The 23,240-nt window shown below is 56.2% G+C and overlaps 1 protein-coding gene across 1 annotated transcript in view; it reads right to left on the bottom strand.

Moving 5' to 3' along the window:
* Positions 1 to 22,047, bottom strand: part of LOC306816456 (lysine-specific demethylase 5C-like) — a gene marked incomplete at its 5' end in the record, with an annotated part of 30,154 nt that extends 8,107 nt beyond the window's left edge. Inside the window, 13 exon segments of the mRNA XM_079332899.1 lie at positions 6,615 to 6,674; positions 6,676 to 6,804; positions 9,314 to 9,519; positions 11,048 to 11,105; positions 11,791 to 12,315; positions 13,759 to 13,893; positions 14,303 to 14,482; positions 15,383 to 15,521; positions 16,266 to 16,624; positions 17,932 to 18,028; positions 19,667 to 19,814; positions 20,054 to 20,178; positions 21,866 to 22,047. Of these exon segments, the coding sequence (XP_079189025.1) occupies positions 6,615 to 6,674; positions 6,676 to 6,804; positions 9,314 to 9,519; positions 11,048 to 11,105; positions 11,791 to 12,315; positions 13,759 to 13,893; positions 14,303 to 14,482; positions 15,383 to 15,521; positions 16,266 to 16,624; positions 17,932 to 18,028; positions 19,667 to 19,814; positions 20,054 to 20,178; positions 21,866 to 22,047 (2,343 nt within the window).
* Positions 22,048 to 23,240: the final 1,193 nt, after the last annotated feature.

The raw sequence follows: 23,240 nt of genomic DNA, 5'->3' as shown, positions 1-23,240 counted from the left end.
AATCTAGAACCCGGCACCGGGAATCTAGAGCCCGGCACAGCAATACCGGATCTAGAACCCAGCACCACCAGGCTGGATCTACAAACCGGCTCAACAAGGCCCTGATCTAGAACCCGGCACCGCCAGGCTGGATCTACAAACCGGCTCAACAAGGCCCTGATCTAGAACCCGGCACCGCCAGGCTGGATCTAAAACCGAGTTTGCCGATACCAGATCTAAACCAGGCACCAGGGATTTAGAGCCCACCACAACAGGGGGGCAGAGCAGAAGGGCTGGATCTAGAACCTGGCACAGTGATACAGGATCTAGAACCCAGCACTGCCAGGCCCGCTCTAGAATCTGGGAGTTCCTGGCCAGGCCTAGAACCTGGCACTGCCAGGCTGGCTGTAGAACCCAGATCAACAAGCCCCAGATCTAGAACCTGGTATTGCCGGGCCGGCTCTAAAACCCAGCTCAACAAGGCTCCGATCTAGAACCCGGCACTGCCAGGCCAGATCTAAAACTCAGCTCAACAAATCCCCGATCTAGAACCTGGTATTGCCAGGTTGGCTCTAAACCCCAGCTAAACAAGGCCCTGCTCTAGAACCCGGTATTACCAGGCCGGCTCTAAAACCCAGCTCAACAAGGCCCTGATCTAGAACCCGGTATTGCCAGGCCGGTTCTAAGCCCCAGCTCAACAAGGCTCTGATCTAGAACCCGGTATTGCCAGGCCGGTTCTAAGCCCCAGCTCAACAAGGCCCCAATCTAGAACCCGGCCCTGTGTGAGGACCGTGTTACCTCAGGGAAAAAAGGGATTTTTATCAAAAATATTTAATTTTTTTTTCCTCACACGAGGAGGGTTTTTCCTGTGGAAATGGATATTTGCCTCAGGGATGGGATTTTTTTCTCCTGAAGAAAAGTGGGTTTTTTCCCCCCTCAGGGGAAAGGGGGATTTAGCTCAAAATAAAAGTTTTTACTCAAAAACAAGAAGTTTTCCTTCAAAATGATCCAAATGTGTTTTCCTCAGGAAAAGGAGGGAAAAAAGGGATTTACCTAAAAAAAAAATAGTCCTCTTTTTTTGTCTGGAACAGAGATTAACCCTGATAGGGAAGGAAATATCATCAGAAAGTTTTTTTTCCTCAGGAAAAGACAAATTCACCTCAAAAAAACCCAAACAAACCCAAAACCACAAATAGCCCCAAACCGAGCACATTTTCCTCAAAAGAATGTTTTCAGTAAAGAAATTAGGGATTTTTGCCTCAATTTGGAAAAAATGTGAGAGTTGTGTTTAAAAAAAAAACAAACAAAAAAAAGATTTATTAAGAGTGGAGGGGGTTTGCCTCAAAAAAAAAAAAAAAATTAAAGGGTGTTTTCCTCTAGAAAAAGATTATTTTCCTCAAATTTCCTGCTCAGAGGAAAAAGGAGTTTTATCTCAAAAAAAAGAGAAATTTTTACTCATAAAGAGATGGTTTTCCTCAAGAAAAACAAAGCAAAACAAGCATGTTTCCCTAAAAAAACAAAAATATTTTTTTCCCTCAAAGAAAGGAAAAAAATTTAAAGGGTGGAAAAGGATTTTCTTAAAATGTGTGGTTTTTTTTCACTGGAAAAAAATACTATTTATATATAGGAGGAGTGGGGAGGGAATATCCTCAAAAAAGAATTTTATTCAGGAACAAAGGGACATTTTTTTAAAAGAAAACTTATATTTCTACTCAAAAAGGAAAAAAAATCCTTTATTTGCCTAAAAAAAGAAGGAAGATTTTACTTCAAGAAAAGATTTACCCCTCAAAAAAAAAAAAAAAAAGTTTTTGCCTCAGAAAAATGAGATTTTACACCCATATTTACACATTTTTTTATCTGTGTAATTTATATATATAATTAATACACATATATTAATTAGGAATATTAACACTGAGGGGGATTTTACCTTACTAAGTGGAGTTTAATTCAGCAAAAATGATTTTTAATCGGAAAATAAGTGAATTTACCTCACAAGAGAGATGAGAATTTTTACCTCAGGAAATTAAATTTTACCTCAGAGCCAAGGGTTTTATTCTAAAGAAAAATGTGAATGTTTTACTTCAGGAAAATTAAAATTTACCTCAAGAAATAGGATATTTTAACTGCAGGGAACAAAGCATTTTTTTTCACCCTCAAGGTGGAAGAATTTACCTCAAAAAAGGGTTTTTTTACACAAGGAAGGGTAAATTCTTGCCTCACAAAAAAGTTTTTTACCCTCATGAAAGAAAATTTTACGCCCCAGAAAAGAGGATTTTTTACCTCAGGGGAAAATGTTTTATGTCACAAAATGGATTTTCCCCTCAAGTAAAGGAAATTTTACCTCACAGAAAAGTGTTTTATTGTAAGGGAAAAACATTTTTTCCCTCAGGAAGGAGGGAATTTACCTCAGAAAATGGAAATTACCTCACTCGCTGAGGCTTTTACCTCATGAATGTTCTTCAGGATTGTACCTCAGCAAAGGAGTTTTTATCTCAAAAAAAGCAAATTCTACCTCACGAATGACGAGTTTACCTCAAAAAAAGAACATATTTTACCTCATGGAAAAGAGTTTTACCACAGGAAAAATCTTTTGAGCTCGGGGCAGCAGATTTTGCCTCAGAAATGTAAAATTTAACTCGCTTAAAGAGGGTTTTACCTCATGAAAAAATTGTTCTTTATGAAAGGGGCGTTTTACCTCAGAAATTACTTTTACCTCAGCAATGTAGATTTTACCTCAGAAAATTGGGTTTTATCTCATGGAAGATTCCACATCTTAGGGAATTTTACTTCAGGAAAGGGGGTGTTTTATCTAAGGGGGTAATTTTACCTCAGAAAAGTTGAGTTTTTACCTGAGGAAAGGTGAATTTTCCCTCACGAGACGCGATTTGCGGGTCCGTCCCTCAGGCGGTTCCCGCGCCGCGCAGGCCCCGCCCCCCCCGCGCTCCCATTGGTGGAGCCGGCGGCCAATGGGGAAACGGCACCGGGGGGAGAACCCCGAAAATAATGAACACCTAAAATAATGAACACCTAAAATAATAAACATCTAAAATAATGAACGCCTAAAATAATGAACACCTAAAATAATGAACACCTAAAATAATGAACGCCTAAAATAATGAACGCCTAAAATAATGAACACCTAAAGTAATGAACATCTAAAATAATGAACACCTAAAATAATGAACACCTAAAATAATGAACATCTAAAATAATGAACACCTAAAATAATGAACACCTAAAATAAATAATGAACATCTAAAATAATGAACACCTAAAATAATGAACACCTAAAATAATGAACATCTAAAATAATGAACACCTAAAATAATGAACACCTAAAATAATGAACACCTAAAATAAATAATGAACATCTAAATAATGAACACCTAAAATAACAAACACCTAAATAATGAACATCCAAAATAATGGACAACTAAATAATGAACACCTAAAATAATGAACACCTAAATAATGAACATCTAAATAATGAACACCTAAAATAACAAACACCTAAATAATGAACATCCAAAATAATGGACAACTAAAATAATGAACACCTAAAATAATGAACACCTAAATAATGAACATCTAAATAATGAACACCTAAAATAACAAACACCTAAATAATGAACATCCAAAATAATGGACAACTAAAATAATGAACACCTAAAATAATGAACACCTAAATAATGAACACCTAAAATAATGAACATCTAAAATAATGAACACCTAAAATAATGAACACCTAAAATAATAAACACCTAAATAATGAACCCCTAAAATAATGAACCCCGAAAATAATGAACACCTAAAATAATGAACACCTAAATAATGAACACCTAAAATAATGAACATCTAAAATAATGAACACCTAAAATAATGAACACCTAAAATAATGAACACCTAAAATAATGAACATCTAAAATAATGGACACCTAAAATAATGGACACCTAAAATAATGAACACCTAAAATAATGAACACCTAAAATAATAAACACCTAAATAATGAACACCTAAAATAATGAACACCTAAAATAATGAACACCTAAAATAATAAACACCTAAATAATGAACATCTAAAATAATGAACATCTAAAATAATGAACACCTAAAATAATGAACACCTAAAATCCTGAACCCCCAAAAAACCCTGAACTCCCCTAAAACAATAAAGCTCCCTAAATAATGAACACCTAAAATAATGAAACCCGAAAATAATGAACACCTAAAATAATGAACCCCCTAAATAATGAGCACCTAAAATAATAAATACCTAAAATAATGAACTCCCTAAATAATGAACACCTAAAATAATAAACATCTAAAATAATGAAGACCTAAAATAATGAACACCTAAAATAATGAACACCTAAAATAATGAACCCCGAAAATAACAAACACCTAAAATAATGAACCCCCTAAATAATGAATCCCCCTAAATAATGGACACCTAAAATAATGAACACCTAAAATAATGAACCCCTAAAAAACCTGAACCCCAAAATCCCAAACCCCCAAAAAACCTGAACCCTCCAAAATAATGAACCCCAAAATCCCGAACCCCCAAAATAATGAACTCCCAAAATAATTAACTCCCAAAAAAACCTGAACCCCCCAAAATAATGAACTCCTAATGAACCCCCAAAATCATGAGCCCCTAAAATAATGAACCCCCAAAATAATGAACCCCGAAAAAACCTGAACCCCACAAAAATAATGAACCCCCAAAAACCCCTGAACTGCCCTAAAATAATGAACCCCTAAAATAATGGACACCTAAAATAACGGACACCTAAATAATAAATACCTAAAATAATGAACCCCCCAAAATAATGAACCCCCCCAAAATAATGAACCCCCTAAAATAATGAATCCCCCAAAATAGTGAACCCCCCTAAATAATGAACACCTAAAATAATAAACGCCTAAAATAATGAACCCCTAAAATAATGAACCCCCTAAATAATGAACCCCTCAAATAATAAACACCTAAAATAATGAACCCCCTAAATAATGAACCCCGAAAAAAAACCCTGAACTCCCCAAAATAATGAACCCCCAAAATAATGAACCCCAAAAAAACTCTGAATCCCCCTAAAATAATGAATCCCCAATGAATGAACCCCCAAAAAACCTGAACCCCAAAATCCCAAACCCCTAAAAACCCTGAAACCCTAAAATAATGAACTCCCAAAACCCTGAAGCCCAAAAAAACCCTGAACCCCCCAAAATCATGAACCCCCCCTAAAATAATGAACCCCCAAAATAATGAACCCCCTAAAATAATGAACTCCCAAAATCCCAAACCCCCAATAATCTCAGAGTCACATTTTTTAACCTCCAAAGTTTAATAATAATAAAAAAAATCATAATACAATAAAATAAGCCCCCCCCGCCCCCGCCCCCGCTACAAAGAGCTTGAGACTTGTTAGTGTCGGCGGGGGAGGGGCAGGGGGGCCCCAAATCCGACCCCCCGCCCCCACCCCCCAATCCTATAAAAAACCCGGTGGGGGAGGGGTGGGGGGGGCTGGCCCTGCTGTGCTGGTTGGGTCCCCCCCTCCCCAATTTGGGGGGACCCCCCCGGATCCCCCCCAGCTGTGTGTGGCCCACCCCTCCCCCCCCCCGGGGCTGAACGATACAAAAGAAACAACTCAAATAATTACATCGCGGGGGGGGGGAGGGGGGAGAGGCCCCCACCCCCAGAAATTGGGGAGTTTGGGGGGAGGGGGGGGGGGTCGCAGGGTCGGGGGGGGGGCGGTGTGGCCCCTCCCCCCAGTCCATCCCCACCACTGTCACCGTGTCCATCCGAGCTGGGGGCTCCAGGTCACGAGTCCTGGGGGGGCACAGGGGAGAGGTTTGGGGGGGGTCAACCCCAAAATCACATGGGCAGCTCTTCCCCCTGTACCCCCCATTGCTGCTTGGATATGGGGGAACCCCCTAAATGCTCCCCCCTGCACCCCACAACACGCCCTTGCTCCCACCCCATAATCCCATCCTGTACCCCCAAAATCCCCCCGTGCCCCATAAACCCCCCAGTTCTCATCCTGGACCCCTCCCACCCCATAATCCCATCCTGTACCCCCAAAATCCCCCCGTGCCCCATAAACCCCCCAGTTCTCATCCTGGACCCCTCCCACCCCATAATCCCATCCTGTACCCCCAAAATCCCCCTGTGCCCCACAGACATCCGAATTTGCCTCCTGGGCACTCTGTGTATCCCATAATCTCCCATGAACCCCTCAGTACCCCATAAATCTGATCTCTGCACCCCATAATCCCCCCAGCAATGCCCTCTGTACCCCATTAACCCCCTCTGTATCCCTTAAAATCCCATTAATCCCCCCTCTGTACCCCATTATTTCCCCCCATAAACCCCCTTTGTACCCCATTATTTCCCCCCATAACCCCCTCTGTACCCCATTATTTCCCCCCATAAACCCCCTCTGTACCCCATTATTTCCCCCCATAAACCCCCTTTGTACCCCATTATTTCCCCCCATAACCCCCTCTGTACCCCGTTATTTCCCCCATAACCCCCCTTTGTACCCCATTATTTCCCCCCATAACCCCCTCTGTACCCCGTTATTTCCCCCCATAACCCCCCCCCGTCCCCCATATTCCCCTCCCCGCTCACCCCCGGGGTCTGGGGCCCGGGCGCGGGGCTGTCCCGGGGGTCGCCGCCCCCCTCGGCCCCCCCGGCTCCTCTTTGGCTCCAGCTCCTCCTTGGCGGCCGAGGGGAGGTGCCCGCGCTCCGCCCGCCGCTTCCGCCGCCGCTCGGGGTCCCGGGCGCGGCCCCGCGCCCCGCGGCGCTCCGCCTGCTCCAGCTGGGGACAGCGGCACGGCCACGGTCACACCGGGGACACTCAGAGACACGGTCACACCGGGGACAGTCAGAGACAGAGTCACACCGGGGACACTCAGAGACACGGTCACACCGGGGACAGCGGCACGGCCACGGTCACACCGGGGACACTCAGAGACACGGTCACACCGGGGACACTCAGAGACACGGTCACACCGGGGACAGCGGCACAGCCACGGTCACACGGGGGACAGCGGCACGGCCAGAGTCACACCGGGGACAGTCACAGCCAGAGTCACACCGGGGGACAGACAGAGACACGGCCAGAGTCACACCGGGGGACAGTCACAGCCAGAGTCACACCGGGGGACAGACAGAGACACGGCCACGGTCACACCCCACAGTCACAGCCACAGTCACACAGGGCACAGACAGAGACACGGCCACTGTCACACTGCAGGAACAGTCACAGCCAGAGTCACAACGGGGGATAGACACAGTCACCGCCACAGTCACAGCGGGGGACAGTCACAGTCACAGTCAGAGTCACAAGGGGGGATAGACAAAGTCACAGCCACAGTCACAGCGCGGGACAGTCACAGTCACAGCCACGGCCACGGTCACAGCGGGGGACAGAGACACAGCCACACTGGGGCACAGACACAGTCACAGCCACGGTCACAACGGGGAGCACAGAGTCACAGCCAGAGACACAGCCGGTCACAACGGGAGACAGACAGAGACACAGCCACGGTCACAACAGGGCACAGCCAGGAGACACAGTCACGGTCACAACGGGGCACAGGACACAGCCAGAGTCACACCGGGGGGACAGACACAGTCACAGCCAGAGTCACAACGGGGCACAGACACAGCCACGGTCACCCCCACAGTCACAGCCAGAGACACAGCCAGAGTCACAGTGAGAGACACAGCCGGTCACATGGGACAGAGGACACGGCCACAGTCACAACAGGGGGCACAGAGTCACAGCCACAGCCACAGTCACAGCCAATCACAACGGGGGGACACAGAGTCACAGTCAGAGACACAGTCACAGCCACAGACACAACCAGAGTCACACTGGGGGGACACAGAGTCACAGCCACACCGGGGGGGCACAGCCACAGTCACAGCCACAGTTACACCGCAGGGACACAGACAGAGACACCAGGGGGACAGAGTCACAGCCACAGTCACAGTCACCTCAGGGGGACACAGACAGTCACACCCACAGTCGCACCGGGGCGGGGGGGGGGGGGGGGGACGGGACACACACACCCAGAGCCACACCCAGAGCCACAACCAGAGTCACCCCAGGGACATACCCAGAGTTACACCAGGGACACACCCAGAGCCACACTGAGTCACCCCCAGGGAACACACTCAGTCACACCCAGAGTCACACCCAGAGTCACATGGGGGGCACACCCAGAGTCACAGTCACAGCCACAATCACCCCAAAAATGCCAATGGAGGGGGAGGGGGAGGGACATGACACACCAACAGTCACACCCCCAAAGCCACACCCTCACAGTCACACCCCACAGTCACCCAAAAACTGGCTATGGGGGGGACACACCCACAGTCACACCCCACAGTCACCCCAAAAACCGGCTATGGGGGGGCTGAGCCAGGGCAATGCGGGTTTGGGGTGTCTGGGGTGGGCAGGGAAACAGGAATTTGGGGTCCCCCAGGGGTTTTGGGGTCTCTGAGGGAATTTGAGGGGATCACTCAGAGCTTTAGGAGATGATTTGGGGGCAGTTTTGGGGTGCCCAGTAGGGGTTGGGGCAGTTTTAGAGTTCAAGGGGGGCACTTGGGGGCAGTTTTGGGGTTTGCTCTGTATCCCCTAACAAGGTTTGGGGTTCCCTGCTCAGTTTTAGGGGTCCCTGGGCAGGTTTTGGGGGTCTCTGGGTCAGTTTTCGGGTTTGTTCTGTAACCCAGCTCAGTTCTGGGGGTTGGTTCAGTAACCCAGGTCATTTTTGGGGTCCCATCCCCGTTTTTAGGGTCCCATCCCCGTTTTTGGGTCCCATCCCCGTTTTTTGGGGTCCCATCCCCGTTTTTGGGGTCCCAGCCCCGTTTTTGGGTTCCCAGCCTTGTTTTGGGGTTCTTATCCCCGTTTTGGGGTTTGCTCTGTATCCCAGCTCAGTTTTGGGGGTTCCCATCCCTGTTTTGGGGTTCCCATCTCTGTTTTGGGATTCCCAGCCCCGTTTTGGGGTTCCCATCCCCATTTTGGGGTTCCCAGTCCCGTTTTGGTGTCCCCAATCCCCGTTTTGGGGTTCCCATCCCCGTTTTGGGGTCCCCAATCCCTGTTTTGGGGTTCCCAATCCCCCTTTTGGGGTTCCCATCCCTGTTTTGGGGTTCCCAGTCCCGTTCTGGGGTTCCCATCCCCATTTTGGGGTTTGCTCTGTATTCCAGCCCCGTTCTGGGGTTCCTATCCCCGTTTTGGGGTTTGCTCTGTATCCCAGCTCAGTTTTGGGGGTTCCCATCCCCGTTTTGGGTTTCCCAGCCCCGTTTTTGGGGTTCCATACCTCGAGCAGCAGGCGGAACAGGGCCAGCGGGGGGGGGCGCGTGGCCTGCAGCAGCCTCCAGATGCTCTGGGCCTCGTCCAGCGTCACCTCCAGCAGGTCGCCCTCCATCATCAGCTCCTCCAGCGGCCTCCGCGTGGCCTCGGGCAGCTCCAGCACGGGGCCCTGCTGCTGCAGCCGGGGCAGCGCCGCGCTCAGCGCCTCCAGCTCTGCGGGGACACCGTGGGGACACCATGGGGACACTGCAGGGACACTGCACCGTGTCCCCTCGGGCAGCTCCAGCACGGGGCCCTGCTGCTGCAGCCGGGGCAGCGCCGCGCTCAGCGCCTCCAGCTCTGCGGGGACACCGTGGGGACACCATGGGGACACCATGGGGACACTGCAGGGACACTGCACCGTGTCCCCTCGGGCAGCTCCAGCACGGGGCCCTGCTGCTGCAGCCGGGGCAGCGCCGCGCTCAGCGCCTCCAGCTCTGCGGGGACACCGTGGGGACACCATGGGGACACTGCAGGGACACCATGGGGACATGGGGACACTGCAGGGACATGGCACTGTGCTCAGCGCCTCCAGCTCTGCGGGGACACCATAGGGACATGGGGACACCATGGGGACACTGCAGGGACACTGCAGGGACATGGGGACACTGCAGGGACATGGCACTGTGCTCAGCGCCTCCAGCTCTGCGGGGACATCATGGGGACATTGTGGGGACACTACAATGACACCACAGGGACACAGAGCCTCCAGATCTGTAAGGACACCATGGGGACATTGTGGGGATATTGTGGGGACATCGTGGGGACATTGTGGGGACACAGAGCCTCCAGCTCTGCAGGGACACCATGGGGACATTGTGGGTACATTGTGGGGACATCGTGGGGACACAGAGCCTCCAGTTCTGCAGGGACACCATGGGGACATTGTGGGGACACCACAGAGACATGGGGACACAGGGACACAGGGTGTGCTTAGCACCTCCAGCTCTGCAGGGACACCATGGGGACACTGCAGGGACATGGGGACACTGCAGGGACACTGCAGGGACATGGGGACACTGCAGGGACATGGCACTGTGCTCAGCGCCTCCAGCTCTGCAGGGACACCATGGGGACATTGCGGGGACACCATAATGACACCACAGGGACACAGAGCTTCCAGCTCTGCAGGAACACCATGGGGACATCGTGGGGACATAGGGACACAGAGCCTCCAGCTCTGTGGGGACACCATGGGGACATCGTGGGGACATGGGGACACAGAGCCTCCAGCTCTGTGGGGACACCATGGGGACATTGTGGGGACATGGGGACACAGAGCCTCCAGCTCTGCAGGGACACCATGGGGACATTGTGGGGACACCATAATGACACCACAGGGACACAGAGCTTCCAGCTCTGCAGGAACACCATGGGGACATCGTGGGGACATAGGGACACAGAGCCTCCAGCTCTGTGGGGACCCATGGGGACATCGTGGGGACATGGGGACACAGAGCCTCCAGCTCTGTGGGGACACCATGGGGACATCGTGGGGACATGGGGACACAGAGCCTCCAGCTCTGTGGGGACAGTGTGAGGACATGGGGATACCACGGGGACATGGGGACACTGCCACGCCCAGCACTTCCAGCTCTGCAGGGACAGGGACATGGTGGGGACACCACAGGGACACTATGGGGACCCCCAGTGCCCCGTGTCCCCCCCGTGTCCCCCCCAGGGGTCCCCAAACCCCACTCACCCGAGGGCAGGGGCCCGTTCTTCTCCGGGCTGGGGGCGTCCCCGTTCTCCACCGACACCTGGGGGATGGACGGAATGTGTTCCGGGGGGCTCAGCCCCCCCCCAGCCCCAAAATCTGCCCTGGAACCCCAAAACCTTCCCCAGAACCAGCCCCAGAACCTGCCCTGGAACCCCAGAACCTGCCCTGGAACCCCAAAACCTGCTCTGGAGCCCTAAAACCTGCCCCAGAACCCCAGAACCTGCCCCAGAACCTGCCCTGGAACCCCAGAACCTGCCCTGGAACCCCAAAACCTGCCCTGGAGCCCCAAAACTACCCTGGAACTCCCAAACCTGCCCCAGAGCCCCAAAACCTGCCCTGGAGTCCCAAAACTACCCTGGAACCCTAAAACCTGCCCCAGAGCCCCAAAACCTGCCCCAGAACCAGCCCTGGAACCTCAAACCCCCAATAAATCACCCTAAAACCCCCATAAATCACCCCAAATCTCCCATAAATCACCCCAAAACCCCCCAAACCCCCCCCAGTTCCCCCACCTTGGTCTGCTCGTTGCGGCTGGCCTCATGCACCCCCAAACCCCCATAAATCCCCCCAAACCCCCCTAACTCCCCCCAAACATCCCCCCAAACCCCCCCATTCCCACCTTGGTCTGCTCGTTGCGGCTGGCCTCGCGCAGCGCCCTGACACCCCAAAACCCCCATAAATCCCCCCAAACCCCCATAAATGCCCCCAAACCCCCCCATTCCCACCTTGGTCTGCTCGTTGCGGCTGGCCTCGCGTAGCGCCCCGTCCCCGTCCCCGTGCAGCCGGTGCCGCAGCTCCGCCAGCCGCTCCAGGGGCGCGGCCACCTCGGGCGAGGCCAGCAGCTGCCGGGCGCGGTCCTGCCAGGTGATGGCCCGTTCGGTGAGACACTGCAACGCCTCTCCCTCGGGCAGCCTCACCGGCAGCTTCTGCAGGGCCACCAGCAGCGCCAGGATGGTCTCCAGGCGCGGCCGGCGGGAGCGCTGGCACAGCGGGCACAGGAACTTGGCGTCCCACTCCCACCAGGCTGGGGAGGGTTTCTGGGCTCCCAGGCGGGGCCAGGCCACGCAGGAGCCGTGGAACCAGTCCCGGCAGAGCTGGCACTGCAGCATGGCCGGCCCGGATGGTTGCCCGCAGACGCAGGATGGTGGCCCCGGGCCCGGCAGGGGCGGTGCCGCTTTTTGGGCGTTGGCGTGGCGAAGGCGGAGCATGCCCTCCTTCTCCTTCTGCTCGCCCTCCTTGAACGCCACGATCTGGGGGAGAGCAGGGGGGGACAGGGGATTGGGGGGTGTCAGGGTGGGACCCATCCCCGAACCCCTGAATGCCAAAATCTGGGGTGGGGGAGAGCAGGGGGGGACAGGGGATTGGGGGGTGTCAGGGTGGGACCCATCCCCAAACACCTGAATGCCAAAATCTGGGGTGGGGGAGAGCAGGGGGGGACAGGGGATTGGGGGGTGTCAGGGTGGGACCCATCCCCAAATTCCTGAATGCCAAAATCTGGGGGGACAGCGGGGGGAGGCAGGGGATTAGGGGGTGTCAGGGTGGGACCCATCCCCAAATTCCTGAATGCCAAAATCTGGGGTGGGGGAGAGCAGGGGGGGACAGGGGATTGGGGGGTGTCAGGGTGGGACCCATCCCCAAACACCCGAATGCCAAAATCTGGGGGGACAGCAGGGGGTGAGAGGGGATTGGGGGGTCACAGGGTGTGACCCATCCCTGAACCCCTGAATGCCAAAATCTGGGGTGGGGGAGAGCAGGGGGGGACAGGAGATTGGGGGGTGTCAGGGTGGGACCCATCCCTGAACCCCTGAATGCCAAAATCTGGGGTGGGGGAGAGCAGGGGGGGACAGGGGATTGGGGGGGGTGTCAGGGTGGGACCCATCCCGAACCCCTGAATGCCAAATCTGGGGGAGAGCACGGGGGAGAGGTGACAGGGACCAGGGACATGTGGGTGACCCATCCCCAAACCCCTGAACAACAGAATCTACAGGGAATAAGGAGTGTGAGAGGTGACAGGGATTGGGGACATACGGGTGACCTATCCCCAAATCCCTGAATGCCAAAATCTGGGGGACAGCAGGGGCTGAGAGGGACTGGGGGGGGGGGGACAGGGTGTGTCCAACCCCAAACCCCTGAATGCCAAAATCTGGGGTGGGGGACAGCAGGAGTGTGAGAGGTGACAGGGATTGGGGACATGAGGGTGACCCATCCCCAAATCCCTGAATGCCAAAATCCCGGGGACAACAGGGGTGAGAGGTGACAGGGATTGGAGGGGGTCACAGGGTGTGTCCCATCCCCAAACCCCTGAATGCCAAAATTTGGGGTGGGGGAGAGCAGGAGTGTGAGAGGTGACATGGATGGGGACACGAGGGTGACCCACCCCAAACCCCTGAATGTCATGATCTGGGGGAGATCAAGGGGTGAGAGGGGACAGGGATTGGAGGGGGTCACAGGGTGTGTCCCATCCCCAAACCCCTGAATGCCAAAATCTGGGGTGGGGGAGAGCAAAGGGTGAGAGGTGACAAGGACAGGGACACAAGGGTGACCCACCCCAACCCAGGGACAACAACCAACGCAAACCACGACAGGAACTGGGGATGAACGTGGCTCCCCCCACATCCCAAACACCCCAAACCCCTGGGGTGGGGAGAGCAGCAGGGCCAGCTCTGGGGGTCCTGGGGGTGCCCCCTGCTCACCACGGCGCCGGGGTCCCGCAGGTCCTGCGCTGACAGCCCCAGGCTCTCGGCGTCCAGCCGGTACAGCCCCGGCTCCTGCCGCCACTTGAGCCTCTTGCTGCTGTCCGAGCCGGCGTCAGCGCAGGGACACAGCACCTGGGGACACCAGGGGAGGGGTCACAGCCCTGCCAGCCCACCTCAGGGCACCCCACACCTCTGCGGGGTACAGCTGTCCCTGGAAAAAAGCTTTTGGGATTTTGAAACCGTTCAGGAGAGATGTTCCCCCTCTCTGTCAAAATTATCATTTAGGATTTTTATTTACCAGATGATTGATCTTTTCTCACTTAGAATCTTAAATTAATTGGATGCTCAACTTATAATTTCACAACTTAGAAACTCAATCTTCTTAAAATCTATAAAAACCCTTTGCTGTTCTATATCACCTCCGAAGAAACAAATCCCCTTCCACAACCTCTATAACAATTCCCAAAATCCCACTCCTTGCTGGATGAGAAGCCAAATTTTGCTCCAGCAGCCAGCCAAGCCCCCTGGCAGGCAGACCCACCTCGAGCAGGGTGTAGCAGGAGTTCTTCTTGAGGAAGGTGCGGGAGGCTTTGTCCCTCCAGGAGTGGGCAGTGCCCACCTGCACCTCCAGCTGCCGCAGCTCCTCCAGCCGCACCGGCAGGTCCCGGCCCACGGCCACCAACCCCTCCAGGTCATCCAGGCACGGGTAGTGGTCACCATTCTGGGGGGACAGGGGGTTAGAGGGGTGGGGGGAGGGTGTGGGAGTGGGGGGATTGAAGGAGGGACAGGGTGGGGACACGGCAGGGACAGGGTGGGGACACGTGAGTGTCCAGTGTCCACAACAAGGACATAGGAATGTCCAGTGTCCAGGACAGGGACACAGGAATGTCCAGTGTCCACAACAAGGACATAGGAATGTCCAGTGTCCAGGACAGGGACACAGGAGTGTCCAGTGTCCACAACAAGGACATAGGAATGTCCAGTATCCAGGACAGGGACACAGGAGTATCCAGTGTCCATGACAAGGACATAGGAATGTCCAGTGTCCAGGACAGGGACACAGGAGTGTCCAGTGTCCCGCCCCGCGGCCACCAATCCCTCCAGGTCATCCAGGCACGGGTAGTGGTCACCATTCTGGGGGGACAGGGGGTTAGAGGGGTGGGGGGAGGGTGTGGGAGTGGGGGGATTGAAGGAGGGACAGGATGGGGACACAGGAGTGTCCATGACAGGGACATGAAAGTGTCCAGTGTCTGTGGGGTCAGGATGGGGACACAGGAGTGCCCAGTGTCCATGACAAGGACACAGGAGTGTCCAGCATCCATGGGGACACAGGAGTGTCCAGTGTCCATGGTGACAGGACAGGGATGTGTGTTGTCCAGTGTCCATGGGGACAGGATGAGGACACAGGAGTGTCCAGTGTCCATGGGGACATCATGGGGACAGCACATGATGGGGACACAGGAGTGTCCATGACAGGGATATGGATATGTCCAGTGTCCAGGTGGACAGGATGGGGACACAGGAGTGTCCCAGGGAACATCCCAGCACCCCAGGGTTCACAGGGCAGGTTTCCCAACTGTCCCAGCTGTCCCCCAGGGGTCCCCCAGGGTCCTGTGCCCACCTGGATCTCCTCCACGTCGGCGATCCAGGCCCGTGCCTTGCCCAGGGCCTCTTTCAGTGCCTGGATGTTGGGCAGCAGTGCCGGGATGTTCTCGGCCTCCTTGATGATGGCAGCCAGTGTGGCCGGGGGGTGCTTCTGCCTGCGGGGCAGGGCTGGGGCTGAGACCCCCCAGAGACCCCCTGGGACACCCCTGAGACCCCCTGGGACCCCCCTGAGATCCCAAGAGACCACCCTGGCACCCCAGAGATCCCCCTGGCACTCCCAGAGACTCCCCTGGGACCCCCAGAGACCCCCCAGACCCAGGGCATGAACCTGATAAGTGACTGAACCCCAAACCTTCATCCCCCTCCCCACAGAGTCACCCCCAGTGCCTTTGCCTCCTCCTGGGCACATGGGGAGCAGCCCCCAGACCCATTATAGCCCTTGAGAGACACAAGGGCAGCCCCCAGACCCTTTATCCTCACCCAGGACAGAGCCCCCAGCCCCTTTATCCCCAACCAGGACACAGCCCCAGCCCCCAGACCCTTTATCCTCACCCAGGACAGAGCCCCCAGCCCCCAGCCCCTTTATCCCCAACCAGGACACAGCCCCAGCCCCCAGACCCTTTATCCTCACCCAGGACAGAGCCCCAGCCCCCATCCCCTTTATCCCCACCCAGGACTCATCCCCACCCCCATCCCCTTTACCTCCACCCATCCCCATCCCCTTTATCCCCACCCACCCCCTTTACCCCCACCCCCTTTACACCCACCCCCTTTATCCCCACCCCCAGCCCATTTCTCCCCACCCATCCCCACCCCCTTTACCCGCCCCACCCCCTTTATCCCCACCCACCCCCTTTACCCTCCCCCATCCCCCCAGGGGCAGCGCTCCCCGCCCCCACCTGGCCTCCAGGCACATCTGTGCCTTCTCCTCCCAGCGCTGGGCGATGGTCAGCAGCTCCTGCAGCTCGGCCATGGCCACCTCCACGGCGGGGCTGGGGGCCACGGTGCGGCCGGCCTGGATGAGGCCGCGCATGGCGGGCAGGGGCACGCGGGCGCGCGGCGAGCGCAGCGTGGCTGTCACCTCCTCCAGCCAGGTGGCCTGGGCCAGCTGCCGCTCCAGCCGCCGCCCCTCGGGCACCTCCACGCCCAGCCGCGCCCCGCGCTCCAGCAGCGCCTGCAGAGCGCCCGGGGCCGCGGGCGGCACCGACAGCGCGGCCCGAGCCTCCGCCTGGAACGACTCCACCCGCTCCAGCAGCGCCTGAGGAGGGACGGACACCGGACATGGTGGGACGGACACGGGACATGGTGGGACGGACACGGGACATGGTGGGGACGGACACGGGACATGGTGGGGACAGGGGACATGGTGGGGACGGACACGGGACATGGTGGGACGGACACGGGACATGGTGGGACGGACACGGGACATGGTGGGGACAGACACCGGACATGGTGGGGACGGACACGGGACATGGTGGGGACGGACACGGGACATGGTGGGACGGACACGGGACATGGTGGGGACGGACACGGGACATGGTGGGACGGACACGGGACATGGTGGGACGGACACGGGACATGGTGGGGACAGACACGGGACATGGTGGGGACAGACACGGGACATGGTGGGGACAGACACGGGACATGGTGGGGACGGACACGGGACATGGTGGGGACGGACACCGGACATGGTGGGGACGGACTGGGGACATGGTGGGGACAGGGGACATGGTGGGGACGGACACCGGACATGGTGGGACGGACACGGGACATGGTGGGGACAGGGGACATGGTGGGGACAGACTGGGGACATGGGGACAGAGAGGGGACAGACGGGGGACATGGGGAGAGACAGGGGACATGGGGACACAGTGGGGACATGGGGTCAAGGGGTGGGCGGGGGCATAGAGGGACACAGGGACATGATGGGGACACAGAGACAGCACTGGGACATCCCTGAGACACTGTGTGACACCCCTGGGACATGCAGGGACACCTCTGGAACACCGTGTGACACCCCTGGGACCCCATGTGCCCCTTTGTGACCCTGTGTGACCCATGTGGCCCTGTGTGACCCCACATGACCCTGAGTGACCCCATGTGCCCCCAAGTGACCTTGTGTGACCCCTTGTCACCCTGAGTAACTCCGTGTGGCCCCGTGTGACCCCAAGTGACCCTCTGTGACCCCGTGTGACCCTGTGTGACTCTGTGTGCCCCCGAGTGACCCCGTATGGCCCCGAGTGACCTCGTGTGGCCTCTCGTGGCCCCATATGGCCTCACATGGCCCTGTGTGACCCCGTGTGGCCCCACGTGACTCTGTGTGACCCCGTATGACCCTGTGTGACCCCATGTGACTCTGTGTGACCCCGTGTGGCCCCATGTGACCCCGTGTGGCCCCGTGTGACTCTGTGTGACCCCGTGTGACTCTGTGTGACCCCGTGTGGCCCCATGTGACCCCGAGTGACCCCATGTGACCCTGTATGACCCCGAGTGACCCCGTGTGGCCCCATGTGACCCCATGTGACCCCGTGTGGCCCCATGTGACCCCGTGTGGCCCTGTCCCACCTGCACGTCCCCGATCTGGTGCATGACACAGGGCAGCTGGTTCATCTGCTCCAGGAACGCTCGCAGCTCCTCCAGCGTCAGCGCCGGCGCGGGGACCCTGAGCACAGGGACAGGGACAGTCAGGGACAGGGACACTGCTGGGACAGGGACACTGAGCACAGGGACAGGGACAGTCAGGGACAGTCAGGGACACGGACACTGCTGGGACAGGGACAGGGACACTGAGCACAGGGACAGGGACAGTCAGGGACAGGGACCCTGAGCACAGGGACAGGGACAGTCAGGGACAGGGACACTGCTGGGACAGGGACAGGGACACTGAGCACAGGGACAGGGACAGTCAGGGACAGTCAGGGACACGGACACTGCTGGGACAGGGACAGGGACACTGAGCACAGGGACAGGGACAGTCAGGGACAGGGACCCTGAGCACAGGGACAGGGACAGTCAGGGACAGGGACACTGCTGGGACAGGGACACTGAGCACAGGGACAGTCAGGGACAGGGACACTGCTGGGACAGGGACACTGAGCACAGGTACAGTCAGGGACAGGGACAGTCAGGGACAGGGACAGTCAGGGACAGGGACACTGAGCACAGGGACAGGGACAGTCAGGGACAGGGACACTGCTGGGACAGGGACACTGAGCACAGGGACAGGGACAGTCAGGGACACTGGGGACAGGGACAGGGACCCTGAGCACAGGGACAGGGACAGTCAGGGACACTGGGGACAGGGACAGGGACCCTGAGCACAGGGACAGGGACAGTCAGGGACAGGGACACTGCTGGGACAGGGACACTGCTGGGACAGGGACAGTCAGGGACAGGGACACTGCTGGGACAGGGACACTGAGCACAGGGACAGGGACAGTCAGGGACAGGGACAGTCAGGGACAGGGACACTGCTGGGACAGGGACACTGCTGGGACAGGGACAGGGACAGTCAGGGACAGGGACACTGCTGGGACAGGGACAGGGACACTGAGCACAGGGACAGTCAGGGACAGGGACACTGCTGGGACAGGGACAGGGACACTGCACACAGGGACAGGGACAGTCAGGGACAGGGACAGTCAGGGACAGGGACAGTCAGGGACAGGGACACTGCACACAGGGACAGGGACAGTCAGAGACAGGGACAGTCAGAGACAGGGACAGTCAGGGACAGGGACCCTGAGCACAGGGACAGGGACAGTCAGGGACAGGGACAGTCAGGGACAGGGACCCTGAGCACAGGGACCCTGAGCACAGGGACAGGGACAGTCAGGGGACAGGGACAGTCAGGGGACAGGGACAGTCAGGGACAGGGACACTGCACACAGGGACAGGGACAGTCAGGGACAGGGACAGTCAGGGACAGGGACAGTCAGGGGACAGGGACAGTCAGGGACAGGGACACTGCACACAGGGACAGGGACAGTCAGGGACAGGGGCAGTCAGGGACACTGGGGACAGGGACACTGCTGGGACCCTGCGCACAGGGACAGGGACAGTGAGGGGGGCAGGGACAGGGACACTGAGGGACAGGGACAGGACACTGAAGGAAAAGGGATACTCTGGAGACACAGGGACACAGTGGTGACACTCTGGGAACACAGTGGAGACCCTGAGGGGACAGTGGTGACACTGAGGGTACAGTGACACACTGGTGACAGTGGTGACACTGAGGGTACAGTGACACACTGGTGACACTCTGGTGGCACTGGTGACACGGTGGCAGGGTGGCACTGACCCCGTCTCCTGGGAGCTGAGCAGCCCCAGCGCGTCGCAGACGCAGCGCTCGGCCTGGCGCAGGCAGCCCTTGAGCCGCTGCAGCAGCTCGTTCTGCGGGAAGCGCCGCTCGCGCGCCTCCGACTCCAGCGCGCGCAGCTCCTCCAGCGCTGCGGGGAGGGGGACACAGACCCCTGAGACTCCCCCTGAGACCCCCCAAACAGCCCCTGAGACCCCCCCAAACAGCCCCTGAGACCCCCAAACAGCCCCTGAGACCCCCCAAACAGCCCCTCCGACTCCAGCGCGCGCAGCTCCTCCAGTGCTGCGGGGGTGGGGAGCCTCAGACCCCCTGAACCCCCCTGAGACCCCCCCCAAAATCCCCCAAAGACCCCCCAAACCCCCCACTCACTGCGCTTGCGGCCGTCCTCCAGCTCCAGCGCCGCGCGCACTTTGCTGGCCCAGGTGTCGAAGGACTCTGCGCGCACCTTGAGCTTGTGCAGCATGGCCGGCAGCTCGTCCAGCGTGTAACGGTACCTGGGGGCCGGGGGGTCACCACAGCACCTCCACAGCACCCCAAAATCACAGACAGACAGGGACACCCCAAAATCACAGACAGGGACACCCCAAAATCACAGACAGACAGGGACACCCCAAAATCACAGACAGGGACACCCCAAAATCACAGACAGACAGGGACACCCCAAAATCACAGACAGGGACACCCCAAAATCACAGACAGGGACACCCCCGGAGCGCCAGCACCCCAAAATCACAGACAGGGACACCCCAAAATCACAGACAGACAGGGACACCCCAAAATCACAGACAGGGACACCCCAAAATCACAGACAGACAGGGACACCCCAAAATCACAGACAGGGACACCCCAAAATCACAGACAGGGACACCCCAAAATTACAGACAGACAGGGACACCCCAAAATCACAGACAGGGACACCCCAAAATCACAGACAGACAGGGACACCCAAAATCACAGACAGGGACACCCCAAAATCACAGACAGGGACACCCCAAAATCACAGACAGACAGGGACACCCCAAAATCACAGACAGGGACACCCCAAAATCACAGACAGACAGGGACACCCCAAAATCACAGACAGGGACACCCCAAAATCACAGACAGGGACACCCCCGGAGCACCAGCACCCCAAAATCACAGACAGGGGAACCCCAAAATTACAGATAGGGGAACCCCAAAATCACAGACAGGGGAACCCCCGGAGCCCCAGCACCCCAAAATTACAGACAGGGACACCCCAAAATCACAGACAGGGACACCCCCGGAGCACCAGCACCCCAAAATCACAGACAGGGGAACCCCAAAATTACAGATAGGGGAACCCCAAAATCACAGACAGGGACACCCCCGGAGCACCAGCACCCCAAAATCACAGACAGGGACACCAGCACCCCAAAATTACAGATAGGGGAACACCCAGAGCACCAGCACCCCAAAATTACAGACAGGGACACCCCCGGATCGCCAGCACCCCAAAATCACAGACAGGAGAACCCCAAAATCACAGACAGGCGAACCCCAAAATCACAGACAGGGGAACCCCCACAGCACCAGCACCCCAAAATCACAGACAGGGGAACCCCCACAGCACCAGCACCCCAAAATCACAGACAGGGGAACCCCCACAGCACCAGCACCCCAAAATCACAGACAGGGGAACCCCAAAATTACAGACAAGGGAACCCCCGGAGCCCCAGCACCCCAAAATTACAGACAGGGGAACCCCAAAATCACAGACAGGGGAACACCCAGAGCGCCAGCACCCCCAAATTACAGACAGGGACACCCCACAATCACAGATAGGGGAACCCCCAGAGCACCAGCACCCCCAAATTACAGACAGGGACACCCCACAATCACAGCCAGGGGCACCCCCAGAACTTCAGCACCCCAAAATCACAGGAGGATTCCAGTCAGGAGCCCCAGCACCCCCAAATCACAGCCAGGGGCACCCCAAAATCACAGCCAGGAGCCCCAGCACCCCAAAATCACAGGAGGATTCCAGCCAGGGGCACCCCCAAAGCTGCAGCACCCCAAAATCAAAAACCCCCATCCAACCCCCCCAATCCCCTCTCTAACCCCCCCAAACCCCCTTCCAGGAACCCCAAACCCCCCTCTAACCCCCCCAAACCCCTCTGTGCCCCCCCAAACCCCTCCCCCAGCCCCCCCAGCCCCCACCTGAGGTACTGCTTGCTGCGGGGGCACTTGCAGAGATCGTCCATGTGGTAGAGGCAGACCAGGCCCTGGGGACAGTCGTAGCAGGCCAGGGCTGACAGGAAACAGGTTGTCTTGCACTTGTCACACTGCCTCTCATCATCAGGCAGCAGCTCAAAGGCCTCACGTTCTGCCTCTGTGATACCCTGGGGGGGCAAGAAAAAATGGGTATCAGACCCCCCCCACTGAGATTTTGGGGTGTCCTTGTATCCCCAATCTTTCTGAGTGGGATAAAAATTCCCCCCTGGAACTCCAACCCCTCCTGCTCTGCCTCTGTGATGCCCAGAGGGGGTAAAAAAAATGGATATAAGACCCCCCCATGGAGATTTTGGGGTGTCCCTGTACCCCCAATCTTTATAAGCAGGATAAAAATTCCCCCTTGTTGGTCCAACCCCTCCTGCTCTGTCTTCATGATACTCTGGGGGGCCAAAAATGGGTATCAGACCCCCCCATAGAGATTTTGGGGTGTCCCCCATACCCCCAAGCCATTCTTGATCCCCTGAGCAGAATAAAAATTCCCCCTTGTGGGTCCAAACCCTCCTGCTCTAAATTCATGATACTCTGGGGGGCTAAAAATGGGTTATCAGACCCCCCCCATGGAGATTTTGGGGTGTCCTTGTACCCCCAATCTTTATAAGCAGAATAAAAATTTCCCCTGCAGCTCCAACCCCTCCTGCTCTGCTTCTGGGATATCCAGAGGGGGTAAAAAAATGGATATCAGACCCCCCCATGGAGATTTTGGGGTATCCCTGTACCCCCAATCTCTCCATAACCTCCCCAGGGTGGCACAAACACAACCCTCATCCTTCCCAGAGCTTTTGGGGACCCCCAGAACCCCCTGAGGGTGCCCCTAACACCCCCCTCATTCTTCCCAGAGCTTTTAGGGACCCTCAGCACCCCCAAAACCCCCTGAGGGTGCCCCTAACACCCCCCTCATCCTTCCCAGAGCTTTTGGGGACCCCCAGCACCCCCAGAACCCCTGAGGGTGACACCAACACCCCCCTCACCCCTTCCCTATAACTTCTGGGGACCCCCAACACCCCTAACCCTTCCATAACCTCCTCAGGGTGCCCCTAACACCCCCTTCACCCCTTCCCCTGAGCCTTCTGGGGACCCCCCAGCACCCCTGTAAGTCCCTGAGGGTGCCCCTTAATACCTCCCTCACCCCTTCCCTGTAACTTTTGGGGACCCCCAACAGCCCCACAACTCCCTGAGGGTGACACCAACACCCCCCTCACCCCTTCCCAGAACTCCTGGGGACCCCCAACACCCCCAAAACCCCTGGAGGGTGACACCAACACCCCCCCTCACCCCTTCCCAGAACTCCTGGGGACCCCCA

Source organism: Erithacus rubecula (genome assembly GCF_903797595.1).
Source record: "Erithacus rubecula genome assembly, contig: scaffold_607_arrow_ctg1, whole genome shotgun sequence".
Classification (NCBI taxonomy): Eukaryota; Metazoa; Chordata; class Aves; order Passeriformes; family Muscicapidae; genus Erithacus; species Erithacus rubecula.
The sequence above is the reverse complement of the archived record's forward strand: the minus strand, read 5'-3'. Positions and strand labels throughout refer to the sequence as shown.